Genomic DNA, 22,867 nt, shown 5'->3' on the forward strand with positions numbered 1-22,867 from the left:
AACAGAAACCAACTTCCAGAAAAATGTATTTATCCGGATATGGTGTAGAACTTGCAATAAAGAGCACAGAATATAAAGCAGTAGATGACACACAGGTTAAAGGTATGTGGGTTTTTTTTATTTATTTATAATATCTCATTGGAGATACTATTGAAATATGTTATAATCTTAAGTTATAAAGTCAGTAATGTTTTGAAGGTTATACTTCTTTTTACAGGAGGAAGTCTCAGGCATTAGGAACTAAGACTTCAGAATATATGCGAGCATTTGTAAACAGCTGTGCTTAGGATATATTTCATTACCTAACCTCTAACTGCTGTTTTTCTGTGGCTCTTCAAAACGTAACCCATCCTTCTTCCTTTCAATAAGTATAAGATTTTCACCTTTGTTCTTCAATTACTTTGTTTGTTGGCATCTGTAATATGCTAATTATTACAGTATCTACACATTAGTGGTTCAGGGGTGAGGGGTTTTTTTCTGAATTTATGTGGAAATACTTTCACAATCTTCTGTAGGAAAGATGTGCCACACATAGAGTTCAGTACCAGTGTGTGTGTTACTACGTGTTGAAATGAGACATTTACCACAGAAAGTGGTAGCTATAGCATTCTGACAGAGAGAAATTACTTCGGGTGGACATTTACAAGATATAAGGATAGTTAGTTAACTCTGGTAAGGCTAAGGTTTAACAGCCTTTGAGTCACATCAAAAAAAGTTTAGGTTTTTTTCCCTTTAATCTCTCACATCAAATGCTAGCTGGAGATTCAAGCGCTCTAAGGTCATCATGCTTTTCAAGCATAAATTTGGTAGTAGTTGGCTGAAAAGAGTTATACCTTGCCACTTAAACTGAGAAATGGCTATTTTGGGAAGTAAACTACTTAACCCTGTAATTTCATTTATATAAAAAATGTAACCGTTGGTTGAACTATATTTAAAAATTAATTTGAATGTTGCTAAGTTCTGTAAAGTGATTCATTCTGATGACAAAATACGAATGCATAAATCTGATTGAAATTACATCTGGGAATGACAACTTTCTGATTGTATGTTTCTGTTAACCATTTTATAATTCATAAGAACATAATACATCAGTAACTTTCTTGGTTTATATTGTCTACATGTGCTATGTGTTCAGGGGCAAATGAGACAAAAGAAGAGGAAGATGATGATGACGAAAGTGATGTCCAAGGATTTCTCTTTGCCAAGTTAAAGTGAGTTGATATAAGTTATAATTATAACTCCTGCATTTGTTTCTGGAACCTGAACAAAAATAAAAGATTTTTTATAGAAGAAGTGAGATTTATGTTGGAATTTACTTTATCTGCCACTGGTAAAAATTCTGATGAATTTTTTTGTGTACGTCTTGTGAATGTAAAGATGCAACAGTTCATTCTGTTCATTTCGATTTATTGCTTTTAGTTTTCTAATTCTTTTAGAATGTATACAGTAAACTGATTTTAAAGTAAAAAAATTCCCTCTGGGCAACAGTCACAAAAACTTAGAACACCATGTTTTCATGTTTGTATCTACAGTAAATTGTTGCTGCTACTTCTGTTTTCAGATAATTAGAATGAAAATGCTGGTTTTCAAAATGCAAGTAGTAGCACAACAACTGCAAACCGATGTGTTTGTAGCTACATAAGGTGTTTTTAAGATGGGTAGTCATTAATTTCTTAGAGTTAAGGAGTGATATTTCTTGAAATATATGCTTATTATAGATGTCTCTTATTTCGGAGTTTGTGAGTTTGTGTTCTGTTCTAGCAGGACCTCTTTTGTGTCCAAGCTACAATCTGTTAGATGAAATTGGATGCTACCCTATCAAGGGCTCCTTCCAGTACTCTGTTGATGGGTTCATTTTGTGGCTGCAGTCATCAAAAGTTCTTCCCTTTTCCTGTAACAGCTCCATGCAGTGAATCATAAATCCTGGGTTTTTTCCCTCAACAAGGAACTCCAGAGTGTGGGTCTTCTCTAGTGTCATTCTCTCTCCTACTATTTAAAGCAAAAAGTAAACTTTGTAGATATTCTCACCAAGCTGTAAGTCTTCTCAGAGTTCAGAGCTGCTAATGCTGTCTAAATTCTTGAGAGCCCATCGCCTTTCTGCCTTCTTTAAAGTAAACACATTGCAATGGAAGTGCACCCAGATCTGCAGACTTCCTTGTTGTTTCACCTGTGTGTTAGAGACCTTCCACAGCAGGTAATATCAAATGCTTATGTCATATCTTTATCTGAGCTTTTTTTTCTTCTTGGATTGTGCTAGGTTTAGCTATACTTAGGTTCTTGATGTTGCACTGTGACTAATTTGTGAAGCTGTCAGATAATTATTTAGACTCTTTGACACTGTTTCTGGACTCATATTTTTCTTCTCCTTTTCGTAGTGGACATGAAAGAGATGTTTCAGTAATCTGTAAATAGTCCCTCGGTTATAGCCATGTGAAAGGTTATACTTTTCTCAGCTCTGAAATAGTTGTGAATGTAAGCAGAAGACATAAAATCTTAGAAATACAACTATTTGATTGTGCAAATTAACATAATTCAATTCCACATCATGTTACGTATCCAGAGAAGGGTAGATTTTTTTCAGTTGGCTTTATGTGTGCTTGATTTTGTGCCTCCACTGACCATAGGGTAAGTGAACAAGAGAAATGAGGGACCAAGCATCAATAATAGATCTTGGTTGTGGCTCGTGGCTAGATCTTATTTGCCGGTTGTCTTTCTTTCACAGAATAATTGAAGGTCTGAACAGAAAAAAAAAATCATCAAGGTAAATTTGAAAAAAAGGGCAGAAAAAACAGTAATTTAAGAGCTTAAAACTAGTTGAGAGTGATTTCTAAGACTATGAACTATGTTTGTCATTTTTAGGTCTATGTTACAAGAAAAAAATGAATTTTCTGTCTTCGCTTCCCTTTTCAGCTGAGTATGCTTTATTTGAGGAACCTGGACTATATTTTAATTCCAGAACAACAGTGGTATTTTTCCTTTTCTATAAAGAACAACAGTTAATATCATCCAGCAGCTAAAAAATGAGGAGGGAAGGATTCCTTGTGAAACTTCTTAATATCTAAAATAAAATATGAAATATTACAGAACTTAGTCTTAATGCTTTAGATGTTGGGTTTTTAGCTACTTTTTGCTTCTTATTCAATACTTCTAGTAGAAGAATCTTTAGAAATCTAATGGACATTGTTTGACCTTTCAGGGTGTCTTGTAGGCTGAAGTTTTTGCTGTCAAAACTTCTTTGCCCAATTATGTTTTCAAAAAAAATAGCCAAGCTTTTGGGTACCATGCTCTTCTTCAGGTCTGACTAGTGATTTGTGTGCTCAGTAGCTTGATTTTGTCAGTGATGTTAATTTATATGCTTCTCAATGTTCTCAACATTGTCTTGCCTATATTTTTTGTAGGTAATACAACAAACTCTGTGTACAGTTACAGTTAATCTATAGTACAGTTAGTATACAGTTAGGTATACATTACTCTATAGTGAACTAACTATACAGTTTCCTGTATTTTGTGTTAATATTATTTAATCTTTGAGTTAATTTATTGCATCAAAATTTATGTGACAGGGTTTGAGACAGATCACTACAAAACAATTTAACTCCTCCTTGGAATTAACTTGGTTTTAGTCTTTAGAAATCACCTCTTCTCACCCCAAATCATTTTTTGTTTTAAGAATGAATTAAAATTTTAATTCTTGCTTGTTACCCTAAAGATACAGTATCAGTTACGAGCAATGGTGTGGATAAAAGCAGACATTGATGGATATAATTCATTTTGCCTTTTTTTTAAAAAAATGTTTTATTGCAGACAGATGCATCCTGATCTGAAAAATAATCTGAAAGAGTTTAAAAAACATCTAATTGAAACTACTAACAACATGGAACCGCTGAAGGTCTGGGAGCTACAGGGTATGTATCGCATTTTTCGGAATTAACACAGTATTCTGTTCAATTTTCCTTTGTTATGTTGATGTATCAACATTATGATAAAAGCTTCTTTTAAAAAGAGATAAATGGTTTCATAAAAAGGCAGTATTATATCAACTATTTAAAAAGAATGTCTTAGTATCTTGTCCTAGTATTATATGCTAGAAATTAAAGGAGCATTGAAGTCATAAGATGGGGAATCATAACTGGCTTTACTGATTTTAAAGACAGAAGTCATATTGCCTGCTTTTCTGCCTGATGTGTTACCTCAGATGTTAAATTTAGTTTCAGATTTTTTTTGAGAGGTCAGGCAAAAAATATCATTTTTCCATGACTGTTGAGTTGGGACAAAATACAGGTTAAGACAGTTTGTTTTCTTTAATTTATAAATTCTAAATTTTATCAGTGTACTGGAGTTCACATTGATACATTTTTTTTAACATAATGTCAAATGGAAGAACATGCTTTTAAAAGCTTTCCTGTAGAAAAGGAGAACAAATATGTAGCTGTTTTCTAAACAGCTTCTATGCTGATAACCTGCAGGACATTCTGTAGCTTGAATGGAATCATAAATCACTCTAAAATAGGTCCTAAAATGTCATGGCACTTAAGTTTAGGCAACTAAATTTTGCCTGTTACATTCTCCAGTTTCAGAGGACAACCTGATCAAAACTGATTTGCCTTTATATTAGTGCAATGAAGGGAGACTGAGCAATCATCTGAACTTCAGTTTCTTTTTGAGACCCTGACTGTCATGGAGCTTGCTAGCAGTATCCAGTCTGAAACTAGCTATTTGAGATAATTGTAGTTCACTTGCAGTCTTTTATCAATGAACTCCCCTTCAGCTGCAGGATTTATCTTGGCCCAAAATGTAAAAAAATTAAAAAACATTGCATTTCAGTTCTCCTGAGAAATCTACTGTGCAAATAAAAAGAAAATTCTCTTTTTGTGTATTTAATTTTTTTTTTTACATGATTGAATACTGCTTTGTTGATGTTCAAGCAGAAGCAGCTGTGAAACTTTGATTCCGTTGGTGTCTACCTTCAAAAGCCAGTACAAGATCTCTATTTAGTGGTGGTCTTTTCTGCGGTGTCATGGCTAAATAAATAAAAAATTAAATTGGTGCTGCTCCCCAAGGAACCAGTTCATACAGTGTTGAAAGTAGTTAAGCATTGGGATGCTGTTTGTTCAGTGCCAGGAAGACTGATACTGGCTTGTGATAAGAACATTCAGGGCCTTTTCAGCCAGGGGGTCTTCAGCCCCCTCTTTGTATGTTGCAGTTGTTTTGATACTCTTACTCCTGACATGACTGGGTGCTTTCTCTAGCTCATTCTTAATGACTAATTATAGTGGCTGAGTTAATGGCTCAGCAACTCTCTGATTTCCTTTAATGAGCTTCCAAGTAAAAATTTAACGAATTTAAGCAAAACTCCTTCAGCTATAGGGCATGTTTCTATTTATAAATGACCCTAAACACCAATCAAGAGTTGTCTTTAAAGAGCCTTTATGTTTTAGGTAAGTAATTAGGTTTACTATTCATAGTGGAAAGTGATGCAGAGAGTACCAATGTGGTATTCCCTTTAACTTGTTCTTTTATCTGTGTAAACAGCCTCTTGATCTCTAGTGCTTTGTTAGCTTTCAAAGCATACCTTGAGATCTGCTTTAAGCTCAGGATCTTTCCCTACGCTGTTTTCTCAGTTGTGTTAGGGTGCCGCAAGGAGAGGTCTGTAAGTGACCAGAGATAACCAAGAAGGTAGAAAGACATGTCAGTTTGCCTCAGTGGGATTTGAATATTCGTACTCTAGGTGTTCAGCATTAAAATGGAAATGAGTTACAATTTTTGAAGGATTTTAAGTGTATGTCCTAAGTGCACAGCAGGTGAGTCATCACTATCTGTAGTAACAGCAGCAATTGGGTATTGCTTCACCTGATCACAGCTTATATGACTGTTGAAAGGCATCTGAAATGGTTTTTTTTTTGAAAACAGTGATCTCTATACTAGTTAGAAGTATTAATATTCCACCTCTGACTCACCTTTTTTTTTCAGCATTTTTTTTTTGATTCCTAGTTGCTTCAAAAAGATGGTGCAAAGTTCTACTAGGCAGCATCCTCTATGACTTTCTGCCCAGCACTTTGTAGTATATGTGGCATCATCTTTCCTCAAACTGAATAACCCGAGGCCTTCAGTTTCTGCTCAAATATCTTAACTAGCAGATTATGAGGAAAAAGCATCATTGCCCTGAGGTGGCTAGGCAGACTGTATCCAAAGTACATGGAAGCACCTAGTATATTATTGCCTTACCCTATTGGTACCAAAATTGGATTTTCCTCAGTCTCATGTGCCAAGATTTGTCACACCCAAGTTAGGCACCAGAGAAAGCTAACTGAATTCCATCGTTGTTCTTCCAGTGGATAGGCAAATGAATTATAAACTATCCTGATATATGAAAATTTACTTAATTCTGAGAAAAAGCAAAGAGAGAAAAACGAGATCTCTTTAAAAATTGTTCTAGACACTTAGGAGAACTGAAATTTGACAGTAGATTGGCCTTCCTTTCATGAGTCTCCATTTTCTCTACCTGTGAAATCGCTGCTGCTCTTGAAAATTGTACACCTCACATGCTCAATACAGCCTTCTACTTTGAATATATCTGTTCTCTGAAAATCTTGTGAAGTCCCGGAGCTGGAAAGATCTTATTCTTTACTGCAGTTATAGGTGTCTGTGTGTTGGTGTGTATCTAGGTTTGAGCATGATACCCTTGTGATACTGGCATAACACTGTGTGATGAATTCTTTGGTTTTTTCAGTGTGTTTTTATAAACTTAGAAATTACGTGTACAATGTGTATGCTCAAGACAGCCAAGCAGAATTCTGTAGGAAAGCCTGAATTTGGTATTTCCAACTTTTAGGTGCCTGTCTTTTCGGCCTTGATAATGTTACTTCATAATCTTTTACAATGTATAACTGAAAGATTAAAAATGTTAATCGTGAGACTGTGTATATGGAACAGTTTTCTGATTGTAGGCAGTATTGATTGAGAGTGATATTTCCAGTGATTTTTTTTAATTTTTTTTTTTCCCCCCAGATCTTAGTTTTCAAGCAGCTGCTCGAATTATGTCTACCCCTGTTTATGATGCCTTAAAGGTAATGAAAGACATAGCACAGAACTTCCCAATAAGAGCCAGGTATGATACTTAAGCTTGTTCTTCAAATACTGTTTTTATGTTCACATTTGAATTTAATGACAGTAATACAAATTTATAGCCAAATCCTGCAGTCAGATATTCATGTTTTACAGCTTGCTAGATGGATTCCAGGCAATTTCATTGAGTACAAAATAGCTCCTGGGAGAGCTCATGATCGGTCTCTTAAATGCTTCCTGTCTGATGCAGGAGATGCCATGAAGGCATCCTAATCCTTCAGGCACTTATGGTTGAATGCCTAGTCCTTTCGGCTTTTACTGGAATGATATTTTCCCAGGTGGAAAAATCTCTTGAATTAATAGCAGATCTACTCACAGTAGGAACAGGCAAAATTCTATTAATAAATTTCGCAAGGGATCCACACACATTAGTTCTAAGCACGACATTGCTGACAAGATTGGGCCCTGGCTACTGTATGCTAGTGTTCTTACTGGGGAAGATCTGTCTCCCATAACAGATTACTTAATAAAAGATCAAGATAAATATTAAATAAATGAATAACATTTTCCTCTGTACTAATACTAAAAATTGCTCTTCCTGTAAGCCAGTTGTATTGTAATTGAGAAATGCTTTTCTATATATTTAGTAAGTTCTTCATGCAATCCTATCAGCAATATTTGCTTGAATTACTGAATTAAATATGATGCCAAATAGGATTCTTAACTCAGTGTGCTTTCACATTTTACAACTTGTTTAATTATCATAGTGTTTCATTGTCATCTCTGATTTTCTGTTAGAGAAAAACTACACTGTAATGGAAAAACTACCTTTGTAACATCTTGTTTCAAGAAAGAAAAATAACGTTAAAAATGCCTGAAACATACCTTACTATTTCATGATAATTGTAAGTTTACACTTAAATTAGCAATCAGAAAATGCAGCTTTCCGTTAGAAGGTAGTGGAAATGTACATAATGTTGAACTGCAAGGCTAGCTCTGTTCTTTAAAGGACAGGAAAAAGTCGGTTTGAAGTATGCCAGGTGACATTTAAATCACTGCTTTAAAAAGTCATTAAATTGTTATATCCCACTCCACCTCCCGCCATGTATTTGTGGCATTGGAGCACAATTTACCTACTCTTCAAATGTTTTATTTTTATGAGTAAAAGTATAAGAAGACTTTAGAATTATTAAAAGGGGAATTGCAGTTCCTGTCCTCTATGATTTATTCTAATACGCTAACCTAGCATGTTATTTTTAACATGAGAGATTACAAATATTTAAATAATTTAAAGTTAGTAGGTCTGCATTGACAACAACCTTAAATCAAAGGGGCATTGTGTAAAAACAGCGCACAAAATATATTTCCTTAATAATCTAACCATGCTTAACCTGCTGAGTCAAAAATACTGGTTTGGAAAAAAAACCCTAGAATAAACTGGAAATGAAAAGATATTGCTTAATCACTGTAGATAGATAACTGATCATTGTAATAGTAGTATTTTAAAATTGTTTAAATTTCATACAGTTTAGATATGAAAACAACCATTTTTTAATTATGCAAATTTTGGTTTGAAAAGGCTGCATAAAAATTTTAGAACTATAGTTATGACAATAAAAATTAAATATTGCATGTTCTTTCAAAATGGAGGGGTTCCTTAGACCATAAAAAATGAGTATACCATTCCTCTGGAAGTTTCTTTCACTTTCTAGTTTATAATCTACATTTTTCTGTCTCAGTATTTCCAGTTGAAAAGGTTAGTCTGAGGTAGATTTTACAAAATGTCATCAAATGTAGACAGCGTAACAACTGATGTATGTCACAGCGACATTTTGATAATTCATTTTATAGGGTATTTTTCACTTTGTTTTGTTGTATTCGTGTCATAATTATCTGTTATTTAAGAATGTAATCATAAGGATTATAATACTCTGTTTCTTGTTATTCATTTATCATTCATGAATGTTAACATTATGAACATATCACAAGTTTCCTTTTTCCCCCCGATATGCAGTACTACATAGCTACATGTTCTTCCAGGTAAGAATAAAGATGCATAAAATTGTATGGTAGAAAATATTACAACCTTAAGGTCATACAAGAACATTCCTCCATCATGTAGAATGATAAATAGTATCCACTTTCAGACAGTGAAAGTGTTTCTCTTTAGTGAGTCCTTAGCACTTAATATTAGAAAAACATGCATAAAACTTCGCAAAGCTCTGAACAAATTGAACAAATGACTGAACTCAGAATGAACAGATGTCTTTCACAGGTACTTTTATACCCGTTACCTCAAATTTCTAGGGTGTCTTTCTCAAGGATCGACTATCACACTTTGTCCTTAAAATCTTGCTAGAATCCTGCATCAACTGCCATGCATAGACAAGGAGCTAGTTAATGATTCTTTAGTGTATTGCTTTCTTATTACCAAAAATGCTATCAGTAAAGCTTGCCTTTTGCTGATAAGTATTTCACTTCCTTGCTAACATTGTTCCAGCTTTGCCTTCTCCTTCTGCCTTTTTATTATTTTCACATTCATTTTTTATGTTTCTGGCTTACTACTCTGAGCTATTTGGAAAGATTTAGGTGGTTGTTCTTATCTGTGCAGTTTTTTATCACCTATGTATGCAGAATGAAGCATTGATTCTGAGAGTTGCAGGCCCTACTACTATTTATATTGAGTTTAGCAAGATAAATAATAGAGCTTTTTTTTTTTCCCTAAAGTATTTTTTACTTCAGGAGTCTCTAAAACTATTGCTACGAAGTCAGAATAATAGTTCTGGTAGTACGGTCACACATTAAAGTTCCACCTCACTATGGAGTCCTTCTGTTAAGTAGCTGTTTTGTTTGTTGGCTAAGTAAATTCTCATTAATAATTCCCATCAATTACGGATGTTCTTTTAATTAGAAGTTCTGTAGTGTTCTGAATTTTGTCTGTTGCTGGTAGAAGTTCCCTTAGAGCAGTGTCCTACATAGTCAGCTTTTGAGATTCCTGACTTGATGGTGTTTTTTCCTAATACTTCTCCATTTTTCCAAATTTAAATTTGGCTTCAGATACTCTTTTCTTTGTACTTAGTTTCTTTTAATATTTTCTTTTTAAATCTTAATCAGCAATGTTTCTTTTTCAACAGGAATGTTTATAGTTTCTTGCTTTTTGTTCTACAATTTTTATTTCAAAACTATTGAACATAGAAAGTAGGACAGTATTGAATACACTTACAATATTCTTTATGTGCATAGCGAGTACCTAGCAGTATGATTAGAAAAGCTTTATGAGAAAGAGTTTAGATTAGTTGAACAATAATAAGCAAATTATTAAGCTCATCCTCCAGTGACTACTGATAATATATTTGAACAGCGTTGACGGTTTTTTAGTGCTGTCTTTGACATCACAGTTCGAGTTACACCTTTCTCATTCTGAGCCAAGGAAAGCCCACCAAGAATGTGTTGACATAAATACAGCTCCTTCTTGATCCTTTATTGCCCTTTCATCATGTGGTCCAGAAGGGATTCACAGGGACAAAAATAATCTGCCAGAATATTTAGGGAGGGTGAATGGAAAAAGGGTATTTAGCTGTGATGAATTGTGTAATATTTATAAACAAAGCTTGGAAATCATATTGTTTGCACTTAACAAGTAGTCTCTTTGATTGCCTGGAAAGCTTAAATACTTGTTTAAAGTAAACTGATTTTATGTCTTCTGACATATTGTGAAAAATGTGGAGTTTACTAGCAAGATCTATTCTAAATTGGTTTCTTTTAGGGGGCAGGTGAGGATTTATATTATTAAATAACTGCTTTATTAGCCATAAGTATTGAAGTTGGCTTAGTAGGATCATTCTCAGTTTGTTGAGTTAAATTTCAGGTTTAAGATGACTCCAATTTTTCTTAAAGCCCCATACAGATTTTCTAAAACATGTACAATCATGTTTTGAAAAAAATATTTATGTAGGCAACTAGAGTGTTTATTTTGGCATTTATTGGGAGAATAAATTTTAAGTTAATATCATTTAGGGTTTCTTAAAACATGGAGGGATTAATTTGTCTCTGGGATTATTTTATGATAGCTTAGTAATTATAAACCTCACATACAATACATTATTAGTTTGCAACATTAACTTAAAATGTACAAATAGGGCATTTATTTAGGTGATCAGACAAGTTTTTTATAATATACATGCTATTTTCCAGAAAAAACAAGAGGAAGGCTTGCGTGTGGTAAAAAAATAAGCTAATAATATTACTTCAACAAAACCTAGCATAAATTTGAAACCTGGGTTTACTAAGAGTAGCACAGAACCAAATATTTGTTTTGCAAATAAAATATTTGTGACACTGTATTACTCTTCTTTTTAAGTCTTAATTACAGCATTCTTCAATTACAGTGCATTGGATATGGTATTAAAATACATATTTCACATTATGTAATGCATTTTAAAAATACAGTGGTTGAGTGATAGCAATATTTTATTTTTACAGATCACTGACCAGAGTGCCTGTAGACAAGAAAATGCGGAATGAAATAGAAGAAAACCAGAAGGTTTGTTTTTATTTCTTAAGGTGGAGATTTGAGTTACTATCATATTACTGCTTTTGGAGGTTTTTATTAGGGTAGCAACTTTCACATGGTTTCTATCAGAGAAAAAGAGCTAATTGTTCTAAATATCTCTTACTAAATAAGTAATATTGAAATACTGAATTCAAATTTTTCACTTTCTGCTGTTCTTGGTACCTTTTGCCTTCCCTCTTTTGATTTTATGGAATTAGGCAAAGACAAACAATTTTACGGAGTGTTAAGTTCAGTCATAAATTGTGTGCTGTGAAAGTAAAATGGGTATCGGTTAATCTTTCTAGAGCTTTGGTGTTGAATCTAGGCCTGCTGCTTATATTATGGTCAGCACATGCTAACTTTGAGCTTTCCACACTCAGAATCATGCATGAAACTATCTTGCAAGGTATTTTGAACATCGTCTGCGGTAGATGGTGGTTTTATTTTCATCCTTGATGCACTGCATCTTTTGTGCCTTGTATCACATGAGAAGTCATTGTTCATGTGATTTTGACTAATCTGACATGTATCCTGAGATGACACTTTGCGTTTGTCAAGTTCATGACATCTGTTGTACTTTCTGTCTCAGTTCAGAGTTTAGAATTTTTCTTCCAAGTGTTAAAATTAAATGTTAGCCACCACGCTTTTAGGACTGGTCACATGAAATGACACCCATGGCACTGTCCTGAGGTGTGATCTTCAGAACATATATTTTCATACGGTGTTAAGATTGACCAACCATGGTAGTGAAAGGGATTTATGTCTTTCTTATGGCATTATATATCATTTTGCTTTGTATCCATTCAGGCCTTTTCCTTTTGCCTTGTCAAGACTAATATCTCCAGGTGAACGCCTTCCAATTTCTTCCACCTTCCCAAACAGTGAAAGAGAACAATGTCCCTCTTGCACTGATGCAGCCTTATCATAAAGAGCTTGCCATCTCCATCATGGCAAAAATTTCACATAAATGTGATAGAGCTCTCCACCATGCAAAACCAATGTAAGGCTTTCCAGTCTTGAGTATTTCCGGCCCAAATAGTGACGGACTCAAGTGTTATGTCTTTGTAAACAGTTATATAAACAATTGTATAGGGTTGCTTTTGTCCATAGGTGATTGCATGTGGGACTGGTGTATTGAGAATAGAATTCGCATATCCCAGCAGTTCACCTTCCTGAGCCCTTCAGCTTTCTTGTGTGCAGGGTGCATTGTTTGATTCTTGGGTTTTCACAGAGATCTTATAATGGGCTCAACATTATGCAGATCTCTTGTTTCTTGCACTACTGAGATGTACCATAGTTTTTGCTCAAGGGAGCAAATCACTCTCTGCACCCTGCTTCATTGCTTTCTGTATACAGCTGAGATATGCATTTTTGTATCTCTCTCTGTTGTTAGGGTTATAGTCAGGATAAAGCAAAACAAAGCCCTGATAATCATAGTTTCCCCAGAGGACGAGTGTTGGTATCAGGACTTTCCTTGTTTCTTGATGAAGTCTTTACAATATCTTTCTCCAGTTGCAGCTCCGTTAACACATAAATCAAAAACAACTGCTTAATCAAAAACTAATCCTCTACCCCAAAATGCAAACAACAACAACAACAAAAATTAAAGGTATATCAGGAATTAAAATGGCTATTATTACTAAATATAAGGATTAGGAAAAGTAAGATTTGGGTTGAAATGAAGATACCTGCATTTAGGCACATCTATATGGGTATCTAAACACTTGTTATAACAATGAAGATGTAGTCAACGGACATCAAAAACGATTTAGTTCACTCAGTGGTTGTTTTGTGGGGCATGACAGAATTGCCTAAACCTGGGTTTCTGATGTCATTTGAGATACCATGGGCTATCCAAGATAGCCACACAGGTCTGGTGGATGTGGCCACTGGGATATCCATTCCCTGCTGATTGACCTGTACTTTCCAGACCAAGAAGCCTTATCCTGAGACCTTGCAATGTCTCAAATGACATTGTATATCAGCTGGATCAATCATCTGAGTCCACAGACTACATTAAATACATTAACTACAAGAGGAATTTAGGCACATATTAGACTAGGTTTAGGTTTCCTACTACATCCTACCTGAGGCTACAGGCCTTTAGACAGCTAAAAGCTAAAATCTGTTGAATAAATGTAGGGAAACTTCCTGAAAACTGCTGCTAGAGCACAATAAATTGGCATGTGCGTTCTTGAACTACAGTACATCCATCTAGCAGCAGGAGAGATATGATCTCATGCTGTGTGTAACTGGATGATTCCTTCTCAAGATAATGAAAGTTGAATAGGAAATGCAATGAGAGGAAATAAAGGTATTAAAAGTTGAAAGACATATGATGATTTGGGTGTAATGAATTATACCTAACTAAGAAATAGAAAAAGAACTGCTATGGATAAAAGGAAAAATAAAATCTCATTAAACACAACTCACAACTTCCAGTGCAATGATTTGCTGAGAATTTAGCAAGGAAATACCATATGGGTATTATCAGTGTTAAATTCTAGTCTTGGATGCCTAAATACTCCATTCATCAAAGTTGTTAGGGCAAATGGATGCTCTTCTGAACAATCAAATGCTTAGAATCAAAATTGTGTAACGAGTCTCAGCTCTGATTCAGCTCAGTTTGTTTTCTGTTGCAGTACTGAGGGATTTGAAAAACTTTTAGGGTCCCATTTCAATACCCAGTAGCTGATAATTTTTTCATTGTTCCTGCATTCATTTTAGTTAGTATTAGGATTTTTATGACAAAGGTCAGCCAGTTGCAGTCTTTCTCAGTATCTGTACTTATATGAGTATCTGGGCTTACAAGAATGACTCATAAGCTTTCAGTAGTGGTAAGACATCTCTTATCCTAAATGCTGATTTCAGTGCTTCAAGGAGAGGGCCTGTTCTAGCTGGTCTCATGAGATCTGCACAAGAGCCCTGAAGGATGCTGGTGAGATTTCTTGAGACTAATCCTCTTTATATTTATTGTTTGCTCCTTGAGTCCAGTGGCATTAAGGGTGATTTTTCTGCAGTCACAGTACTTCGTGGTACAACACTGGTATTAAAACTGTAATCCAAGTTGGATTTGGTAACTACAGAAAAATTTCATGTATACCTAGAACTTTGGGTGCTTCTCTGCCTGGTGTAGAGGACTATCATCACTGTGTACCTGACTGTTTTCTTTTGTCTATTCTGCCTATTTTGTTTGTGTCTCAGGATCAAACTCTGTGTAGGTAAAATGATCAAAAATTTCACCTGCTGCAAAGGCACTTGGCATTGTCAGGCATCTATGAATTTTAGCTGCTTAGAAGGGTTGTGTAGAGTGAGACCTTGGGAGGGCATGTAATTCTGCATGAAGCTGTGGTAGGAAAAATGTAAATGTCAGACACCAGCTGCTACTTCTAGGTTTTGTTTTAATGGTTGCTTGAGGTTTAACAAAGATAAATATGAAGTCCTGCACTCAGGCCAGAGTAATCCAAAGCAGCAGTTAGTTATAAAGAAGATAGAAGTCCTTCCTCTTTTCTACCAAGTTTTGGGACATACCAAAAAAACATTTCTGTAATTTATATAAGATTGGGAATAAAGTGAGTTTTATAAATTAGAAAAGTAATTAAATTATCTCTTTTTCTTTTTCCTTATCCGACTGTGGGAAACTTACTGCCACGCATTTATGCTCTTGGTTTTTGAAAGGCCCACTGACATGCATTTTTTAGGTGCCTACAAAAATTTTCATGAAGGATAGTAACTAACAATTTAAAAAGGCTTTCTGGTTATTTCTTAGCATTAGTGGAATGCAGTCCCCCCCAGATCCACCATATTCTTCACATTATATCTGTTCGAGTATATGTATTTAGATACTTTATAACAAACATAAGTAATTATTACTCTTTTGTAAATATACATACAAAATAGCAATGAAAGCACTACAAAGTTCAGGTTACACCATTAGAATAAATTAAATTTACCATTTTCAAAAGCTGTTTTTCAAGGTCAAGGAAAGGTTTTGGACTTTCATAAATATTCTTTCTGTGTTAGGCTCAGGCTTATCACAGCTGCATTTTTACTTCATGGAGACCCCTGCCTTTTATATGTTGATATAAGGTGCCATTACGTATTTCCATTCTGCTTTGGGTTGTGAAAATGTTTATATGTACTAAGGAATATGGTACCGTTTCAATGAATGATGAGTATATGCATGGGATTGGATTACAAGGAGCTTCAAGTGCACTGTTGTCGCATTTATGTGGAGTTGCACTTACAATGCCACAAACCAGTTAGCTTTGAGTTTACTTATACTTAACTGTGTGAACGTAACTGTGCTACTTCAAAGGAATAATATCATTTTCAATGTTGTCCTGTTTCTTCTCTCATTTATTCAGTGACAGGCTTGTAAGTGGAGTAATGTATGCAGCCTGAGTTGCTTGCTCTGTGTCCTTTTGTTCAAAGTGTGCTTTTTGTTCACACTTATTTTGTTCAGCAAGTGGGAGCTAAATGGGGGGGGGGGGGGAATCTTTCTCGGCTTGCTTTTTTTCTGCCTATTTTTGGTACTTTCCATTCCTTTGGGAATTAAGACAGATCTGGAAATCTGGCTGCTCCTCCTGGGGTGAGTTGGAATACACTGCTGCTGCTCCTGTTACTTATCTTGCTACAGCCACTGTAGATTGAACAGTGTGGTGCCTCACAGCTCTCTGAAATAAAATGATAAGGCATATACCTTACTCCCTAAACACTTCCTTCTTCATGTTTTCTTTTATTATGGATTTTTTCATTCTTTGCAAAACAAGGATATGCTATGCTATCCCTTTCTGATCTATGTTTTTTCCAAGGTCCCTTTGTTAGACAAGGTTGTATGTTTCTAGTCTGTCTTTCCTAATTCCCCGTAACAATTGCGACTACGCTTTTTTTTTTTTTTTTTTTGAATTGTGAAAGATGTTAAGCTATTGAGAAAGCTAGTTTTGGGTGGAGGTCTGAAGGACAGATATAAGGTGTCCCTTTTTTGAATGGATATGTAGGAGTAATTTTTCAAAAGGTTACAAGCCATATTTCTCTCTGTGTGTTTATTTTCACTTTCTGTTGGCAGCCACTGAGAAATGTGTCTTTTTCTCTACCTTGTACAGGTAGGGACACTGTAGGTTGTTCGGAGGGAATAATCAGCTATTTTCATTTGCATTTGTACATTGAAAGTGTGTTAAATAGCACTCATACAAGTATGTTGTCAATATTTTTACCAGCAATGCTCAGCTTAAAGAAGAAATTATGTGGAAGAGATTTGATGTGTCTGTTTTGCAGAATTACTTGAAGTTTTTATATATATGTATATATGTGTATTAGTGTTGACATATACCTAAATAAGTTAGCAGTACTTTTTACTTTTTAGCATTTTCATGAAGTACTTGGAATCCAACCTGGAGAAGCACGTTTGTTTCTAAATGGCCTTCATATTGACCTGGATTTTCATGATCCTTTTAGGTAAGAGGGTACGTTTTGTTTGAAGATTACAGAATTACTAATAATACTGGAGAAGTTGTGCTCATGGTGATAGATAATCTCATCTGTTGCATTTTGGGGGCCAGTAAGTGCTCCAGTAGAAGGAATACTGGTTTACAGTGGGTTTGCTTTGAATATGAACATTGTATAAGTAGTTGAAAACAGCATTTTCTCTTGGAATATGTTTCTAATTTGCTTACAGTTTTATGACTCACCATGTAAAATTAATTTGGAAGTGGAAGGAATCCAACATGTATACGTAAAAAGGTTGGAAAAGCACTTCGTAAAAAATAAGTTAAGTGCTTTCACATCCTTATTTCTTAAAAATTACAAAATATTTGCAGGCATTAAATTTAGATATACATCTTAGGTTATTTTTGGCATGCTTGTGAGTCTGTGCCTGGCCACCTTTTATAATAAGTTCTGTTAATGCAGAACTAATATGCTTCTCGATATAAGAAATCTTTTTCCGGTTTGTGTAATTATAGTATAATTATTTTGGGTGTGATTTGCCTCTTCTATGCAAGCACTTATAAACTGTAAACATTTTCCCTTGCATTCTTCTGTATGTTGTCAACAGCAGGACAGACATGACTACTTCAAAATTATCTTTGGTGGCCTGCAAACTGTTAGTAAATCTACTGATGCTAAGGCTGAGGTTATTTTCATGTTCCTATGATTTGTCAGAGTCTACAATTTTTTATTTTCTATTTTTTAACTCAAAACATCATCTTTTCTCCTCCGTGGAGATTCCTCTACTTTCCTGGGTTTAGCATTTATACTTGCAATTTGTACTTAATTTTTCTTTCTCAGCCAGAATTTTGAGATGGAGTCACTTGCATCTTTTTTGGTAATGATGCAAATATTAATAGCGCTTTTTAATGATAGTGCTATGTTTAATTTCAATATATTTTAGAAGAAAGCTTTCAGAATAGAGAAAACTCAAAATGAAACAAGATAGAAATAAACGCATTTGTAAAATCTTGCCTGTTGTATTCTGCTGGTGAGTACTTCAGGTTTGTTTACATTCTCGTATTGAGTTTTCAGATTGCAACAAATGTTCTGGAGTCCTGTGGGGTCTTCTGGGAAATGGTCATGTTTTAGAGGTGTGGCTATGTGTTTCCTCCATGCTGTTTTCAGGGTTCTGCCATGATGCAGACTTAGAGCTCGTCTGTGTCTCCATCATTTGCTGCCTGCTTCTCTACACACTTGCTAAGCTTCCTCTTAGGGTACCCCGCGCTTGGGTTTCTGCCTCAGCCAGGACAATGCAGCAAGCAAACTTCCACTCTGCTGTCCTGCCATGTCTTACTAAAGGTGGATGAAATTCCTTCATATAAAATAAATGTGAATGAACAAAAGAGTTGCATAATGTTATAATTCTCTTTTGAAATATGTTGGAAACAGAGTGTTATTAATTGATTTTGTTTTAAACATTTGACTACAGGAGAATATAAAAATTATTTTTAATACTAGACATAATTGTCACATTAATAGTCTTTGAAATATTTTTTCTTTTTTATGTCATGACAAGAATTCTGTGTAGACATTATGCATTTTGTCTTCTGAAAAAGTATCTTAGAGACTCTTAAACTGGAAGGAAAAGTGATGCATGGCCTTCATGAACTGGGAATCAAAGAGGAGATCCTGAGTAAATTTATGAGGTTGCATATACATCCTACAGATGACAGTTATGCGCTAGATATTCGTCACTCTTCAATCATAGTAAGTAATTAAACAATTTATTTAAATATTACATATTTGATAATACTAGGTATAAGACAGTCTGTCTTTTTTTGTAGTGTAATTGAAATAGTAGGCATAAGACCATATATCGATACACAGTTTAAAATATTTTGGAGGGTGATATCTCTTCACTATATTTTAGGAGTAATTTTCTCTAGCCTATACCTTATTAAAATTTTAAGATGTAGGATGTTTAAAAGAAAAGAGGAATGTATCTAAGAGTAGTTGCACACTCAGCTATAGAATTTGGCTTTACAGCAGTTAATCTAGCTACATAATATCTTCATATTATGCATAACTGCTAAATGTACTTTATGAGTATAAGTGAATTGTGGACAACTTAAATATTTTGTTTCTAATTGTCCAATGACTTTTTCCCTTCTTCAAAATTTATGCAGTTTTCATTACAAAGGTTATATGCCAGTGGAAAAGGCACTAAAATACTAATTTTCTTCACCTGAAAGAACCATATTTCACTCTTCTGTTTGCCAAGGCTTGCACAGAACACAGTAGGAGAACAAATTGGCCATATATTAATTAGTTATTTTGATATATCTAAAGTGCTGCTGCTGCGGGTTATAGATAAATACTGTATTTGTCTTACAAGATGGTTATGCTGTGTTACACATCTATCTGTGTGATATGTTATGACCTTTGTGTTGTGAAAGTAGTTTCCACACTTGAAAAAATGGTTTCATTCACATCCTGATAGAGAGTACAAATGGTCTTTTTTCCTTTTCCATCCATTATTAGTTTTATTATGTACTGCAAATAAAAACCCTGAACAGTTTGATTGAAAAGAAAAAAAAAAAATTTTAGAAGCTATTTTCTGTTACTATTTCAAAAAGAAGATAAACCATTTTACTCTTTCCAGGCTTTCCATGTGTTTCAAAATACCCTTGTTTATACATACATATTGTACTCAATGTTTAATGTGTGTTTTTTAAATGGCTGGCTTTTTTGTTTTAGTGGATTAATAATATAGAACAAGATCCCAGCTACAGCACATGGCCTGCAAGCTATCAGGAACTGCTAAAACCCGCATTTCCTGGAGTTATACAGCAGATTAGACGCAATTTATTTAATTTGGTAAGTTTGGATAATTTAATTTTTTTGCATATTGTATGTATTAATATGTGGACAGAAAATTTATTGAAAAATACACATGCTGTATTCATTGTTAAGATAGGTTAGAATTTCATGGGTTTTATGTGGGTCTGCTAACAGTAGTGAAAATCTTTGTCTAGTGAGTCATATATGATTATTAGTCCACTTTCCAGAAGTGGACTTGGGCACAGTTTTGTCAGGAGCTCTTCTGTTCCTTTCCATGCCACATATAGATAATTCACTACTATAAATTAATTCTCTTCATAGTATACTACTGAAAGAAAGTAATGATAACTGTCCTTCTTTTAGAGATGGTGACCAGAGGTACAAAGATATTTAAGTTATAAAGCACACTAATTATGAATGTCTTGTAGCCTAATTTTTCCTCTGTACATAGGATTCTGTATCACTTAGTGAGTTAAGGAAATAGCTATTGCTGATTTAAATTGAAATTTAAATTACAAAAGGTCATTGTGTGAATCATAGAATGGTTTGGGTTGGAAAGGACCTTTAAAGGTCATCTAGTCCAACTCCCCTGCAATGAGCAGGGACATCTTCAACTAGATCAGGTTGCTCAGACCCCCGTCCAACCTGACCCTGAATGTTTCCAGGGATGGGGCATCCACAACTTCTCTGGGCAGCCTGTTCCCCTGTGACACTCACTACTGTGTCACTACTACTGGTATAAAGTCTGTCCCCATCTTTCTTCTAAGCCCCTTTTACGTATGGAAAGGCTGCTATAAGGTCTCCCTGGAGCCTTCTCCTCTGCAGGCTGAACAACCCCAACTCTCTCAGCCTGTCCTCACAGCAGAGGTGTTCCAGCCCTCTGATCATTTTTATGCCCTTCCTCTGGACTCGCTCCAACAGGTCCATGTCTCTCCCATACTGAGGACCCCAGAGCTGGACACAGTACTGCAGGTGGGGTCTCGCCAGAGCGGAGTAGAGGGGCAGAATCCCCTCCCTCGACCTGCTGGCCACGCTGCTTTTGATGCAGCCCAGGATACGGTTGGCTTTCTGGGCTGCGAGCACACACTGCCGGCTCATGTCCAGCTTTTCATCCACCAGTACCCCCAAGTCCTTCTCTGCAGGGCTGCTCTCAATCTCCTCATCCCCAATCCTGTATAGATACTGGAGGCTGCTCAAACCCAGGTGCAGGACCTCACACTTGGCCTTGTTGAACCTCATGAGATTCACGTAGGCCCACTTCTGAAACTTGTCCAGGTCCCTCTGGATGGCATCCTGTCCCTCAGATGTGTCAACTGCACCACTCAGCTTGGTGTCATCTGCAAACTTGCTGAGGGTGCACTTGATCCCACTGTCTATGTCATTGATGAAGATATTAAACAATACTGGTCCCAATACGGACCCCTGAGGGACACAACTTGTCACTGATCTCCATCCAGACATTGAGCCGTTGACCTGCTGCATCACTGAGCTATCTGCATGTGACCTTCCCACCAATTCCTTATTCACCAGGTAGTCCATCCATCAAATCTCTCTCTCTCTCCAATTTGGAGAGAAGGATGTTTTGGGGGACCATGTCAAAGGCCTTACAGAAGTCCAGATAGATGACATCCGTAGCTCTTCCCTTGTCCGCTGATGTAGTCACTCCAAGTGACATGAAGTTCAGTATATAAAAAGACAACCAAAATACAAGCAATATGTAATAAAAAAATGTATGTTTATAATGAAGCGTAAGATGTGTGCAATATGAAGTAGATTGCATTATGTATTCAAGGTTAAATATTGGCATGGATGTATATAACAGCTATATTATAGAAATCTACAACATATCATTTAACTATAATTTGAGGGGGAGGGAGTGTTCAAAATTTTTAAAATTATTCTGCTGCATTTCAGCTACTCTAGCAAAATTATCATAAATTCTAAGGGGAGTTGCAGTGCAAAGCTGAATAAATAAGGTACCAATGTCATAATTAAATCTGCATAAGTACAGTCTACCTATGCAGACAGATCCCAGTTTTAGATTCCGTGAATGCCTGAAAGATCAGATTTTACCCTTCAAGCTACAATACGTGAAAGAGTGAAGCCAAAGATATGTGAGACAGGAAGGAAGAATTCTTTCCCAATGCTCCATTTTTTAATTAAAGTTTTAAGTCAATATATTCTGTTTATTTATTTTAGTTTGGTTTTCATAACAGAAGAGACTTAGTTGAAAGAAGTGATAGAAAAATCACCATTAGATCCTCTTTAATTAAATATCAAGTTCATTAATAAAAACAAAGTATTGGCACAGAGTCTTTCAAAGGACAGTAGTGATATCACTTGGTTTGAAGTTTAATAAATGGTTAAATCCTGTTTTCAGTATTTGGTCCAAATTCATTAATTCTGAAGTTACTTTCATTTATACTCTTAATGTTTTCTTACAATGAATGCTCTAGGAAATTGAAAACAGTTGGGGTGCACAGCTCCTTTGGAAATTTCTGTAGTTATCTTAGATTTTATGTCTGAAAAAAATAAAAACAGACATCAAGAATAAATATTGGCTGTATAATATGTTGTCTCTTCTTAGGTACTTTTTGTTGATCCTGTCCAAGAAGACACAGGTGATTATATGAAACTGGCAGAATTATTCTATCATCATAATGTACCACTTAGGTAAGGAAAACTGAAAGTCTTGAAGAAAAGTCTTAAAAGAAGGTTGCTTTCCTTTTTTCTTCCTCATCTTCTATTCTGCTTGGCAAAGATGTGAATTTAAATGAAGTCCAATGCAACAACGTTCTAATAAGACACATTGGTTACCCACTTGTGTTAAGCTTACTCAGGTATTAAGTATTCTTAAACAAATAGGTTGCAAGGTATAATGTACCTGAGTGTGTGGAAAATGAACTGCAAAAGTCTGATAAAAAATTATCTTGTCAAATAGTCCTACTGGATGCCCATGTGAAGTTGCATTCTAAGCAA

The 22,867-nt window shown here is 35.2% G+C and overlaps 1 protein-coding gene across 1 annotated transcript in view; it reads left to right on the top strand.

The window, feature by feature from the left end:
* Positions 1-22,867, top strand: part of UGGT2 (UDP-glucose glycoprotein glucosyltransferase 2) — an 88,311-nt gene that overhangs the window by 17,090 nt on the left and 48,354 nt on the right. Inside the window, exons 6-14 of the mRNA XM_069802453.1 lie at positions 6-102; positions 1,136-1,211; positions 3,805-3,905; positions 7,009-7,108; positions 11,548-11,608; positions 16,983-17,074; positions 18,664-18,814; positions 19,805-19,924; positions 22,476-22,561. Of these exons, the coding sequence (XP_069658554.1) occupies positions 6-102; positions 1,136-1,211; positions 3,805-3,905; positions 7,009-7,108; positions 11,548-11,608; positions 16,983-17,074; positions 18,664-18,814; positions 19,805-19,924; positions 22,476-22,561 (884 nt within the window). The remainder of the gene's footprint in view (positions 1-5; positions 103-1,135; positions 1,212-3,804; positions 3,906-7,008; positions 7,109-11,547; positions 11,609-16,982; positions 17,075-18,663; positions 18,815-19,804; positions 19,925-22,475; positions 22,562-22,867) is intronic.

Source organism: Haliaeetus albicilla, chromosome 15, assembly GCF_947461875.1.
Source record: "Haliaeetus albicilla chromosome 15, bHalAlb1.1, whole genome shotgun sequence".
In the NCBI taxonomy this organism is placed as follows: Eukaryota; Metazoa; Chordata; class Aves; order Accipitriformes; family Accipitridae; genus Haliaeetus; species Haliaeetus albicilla.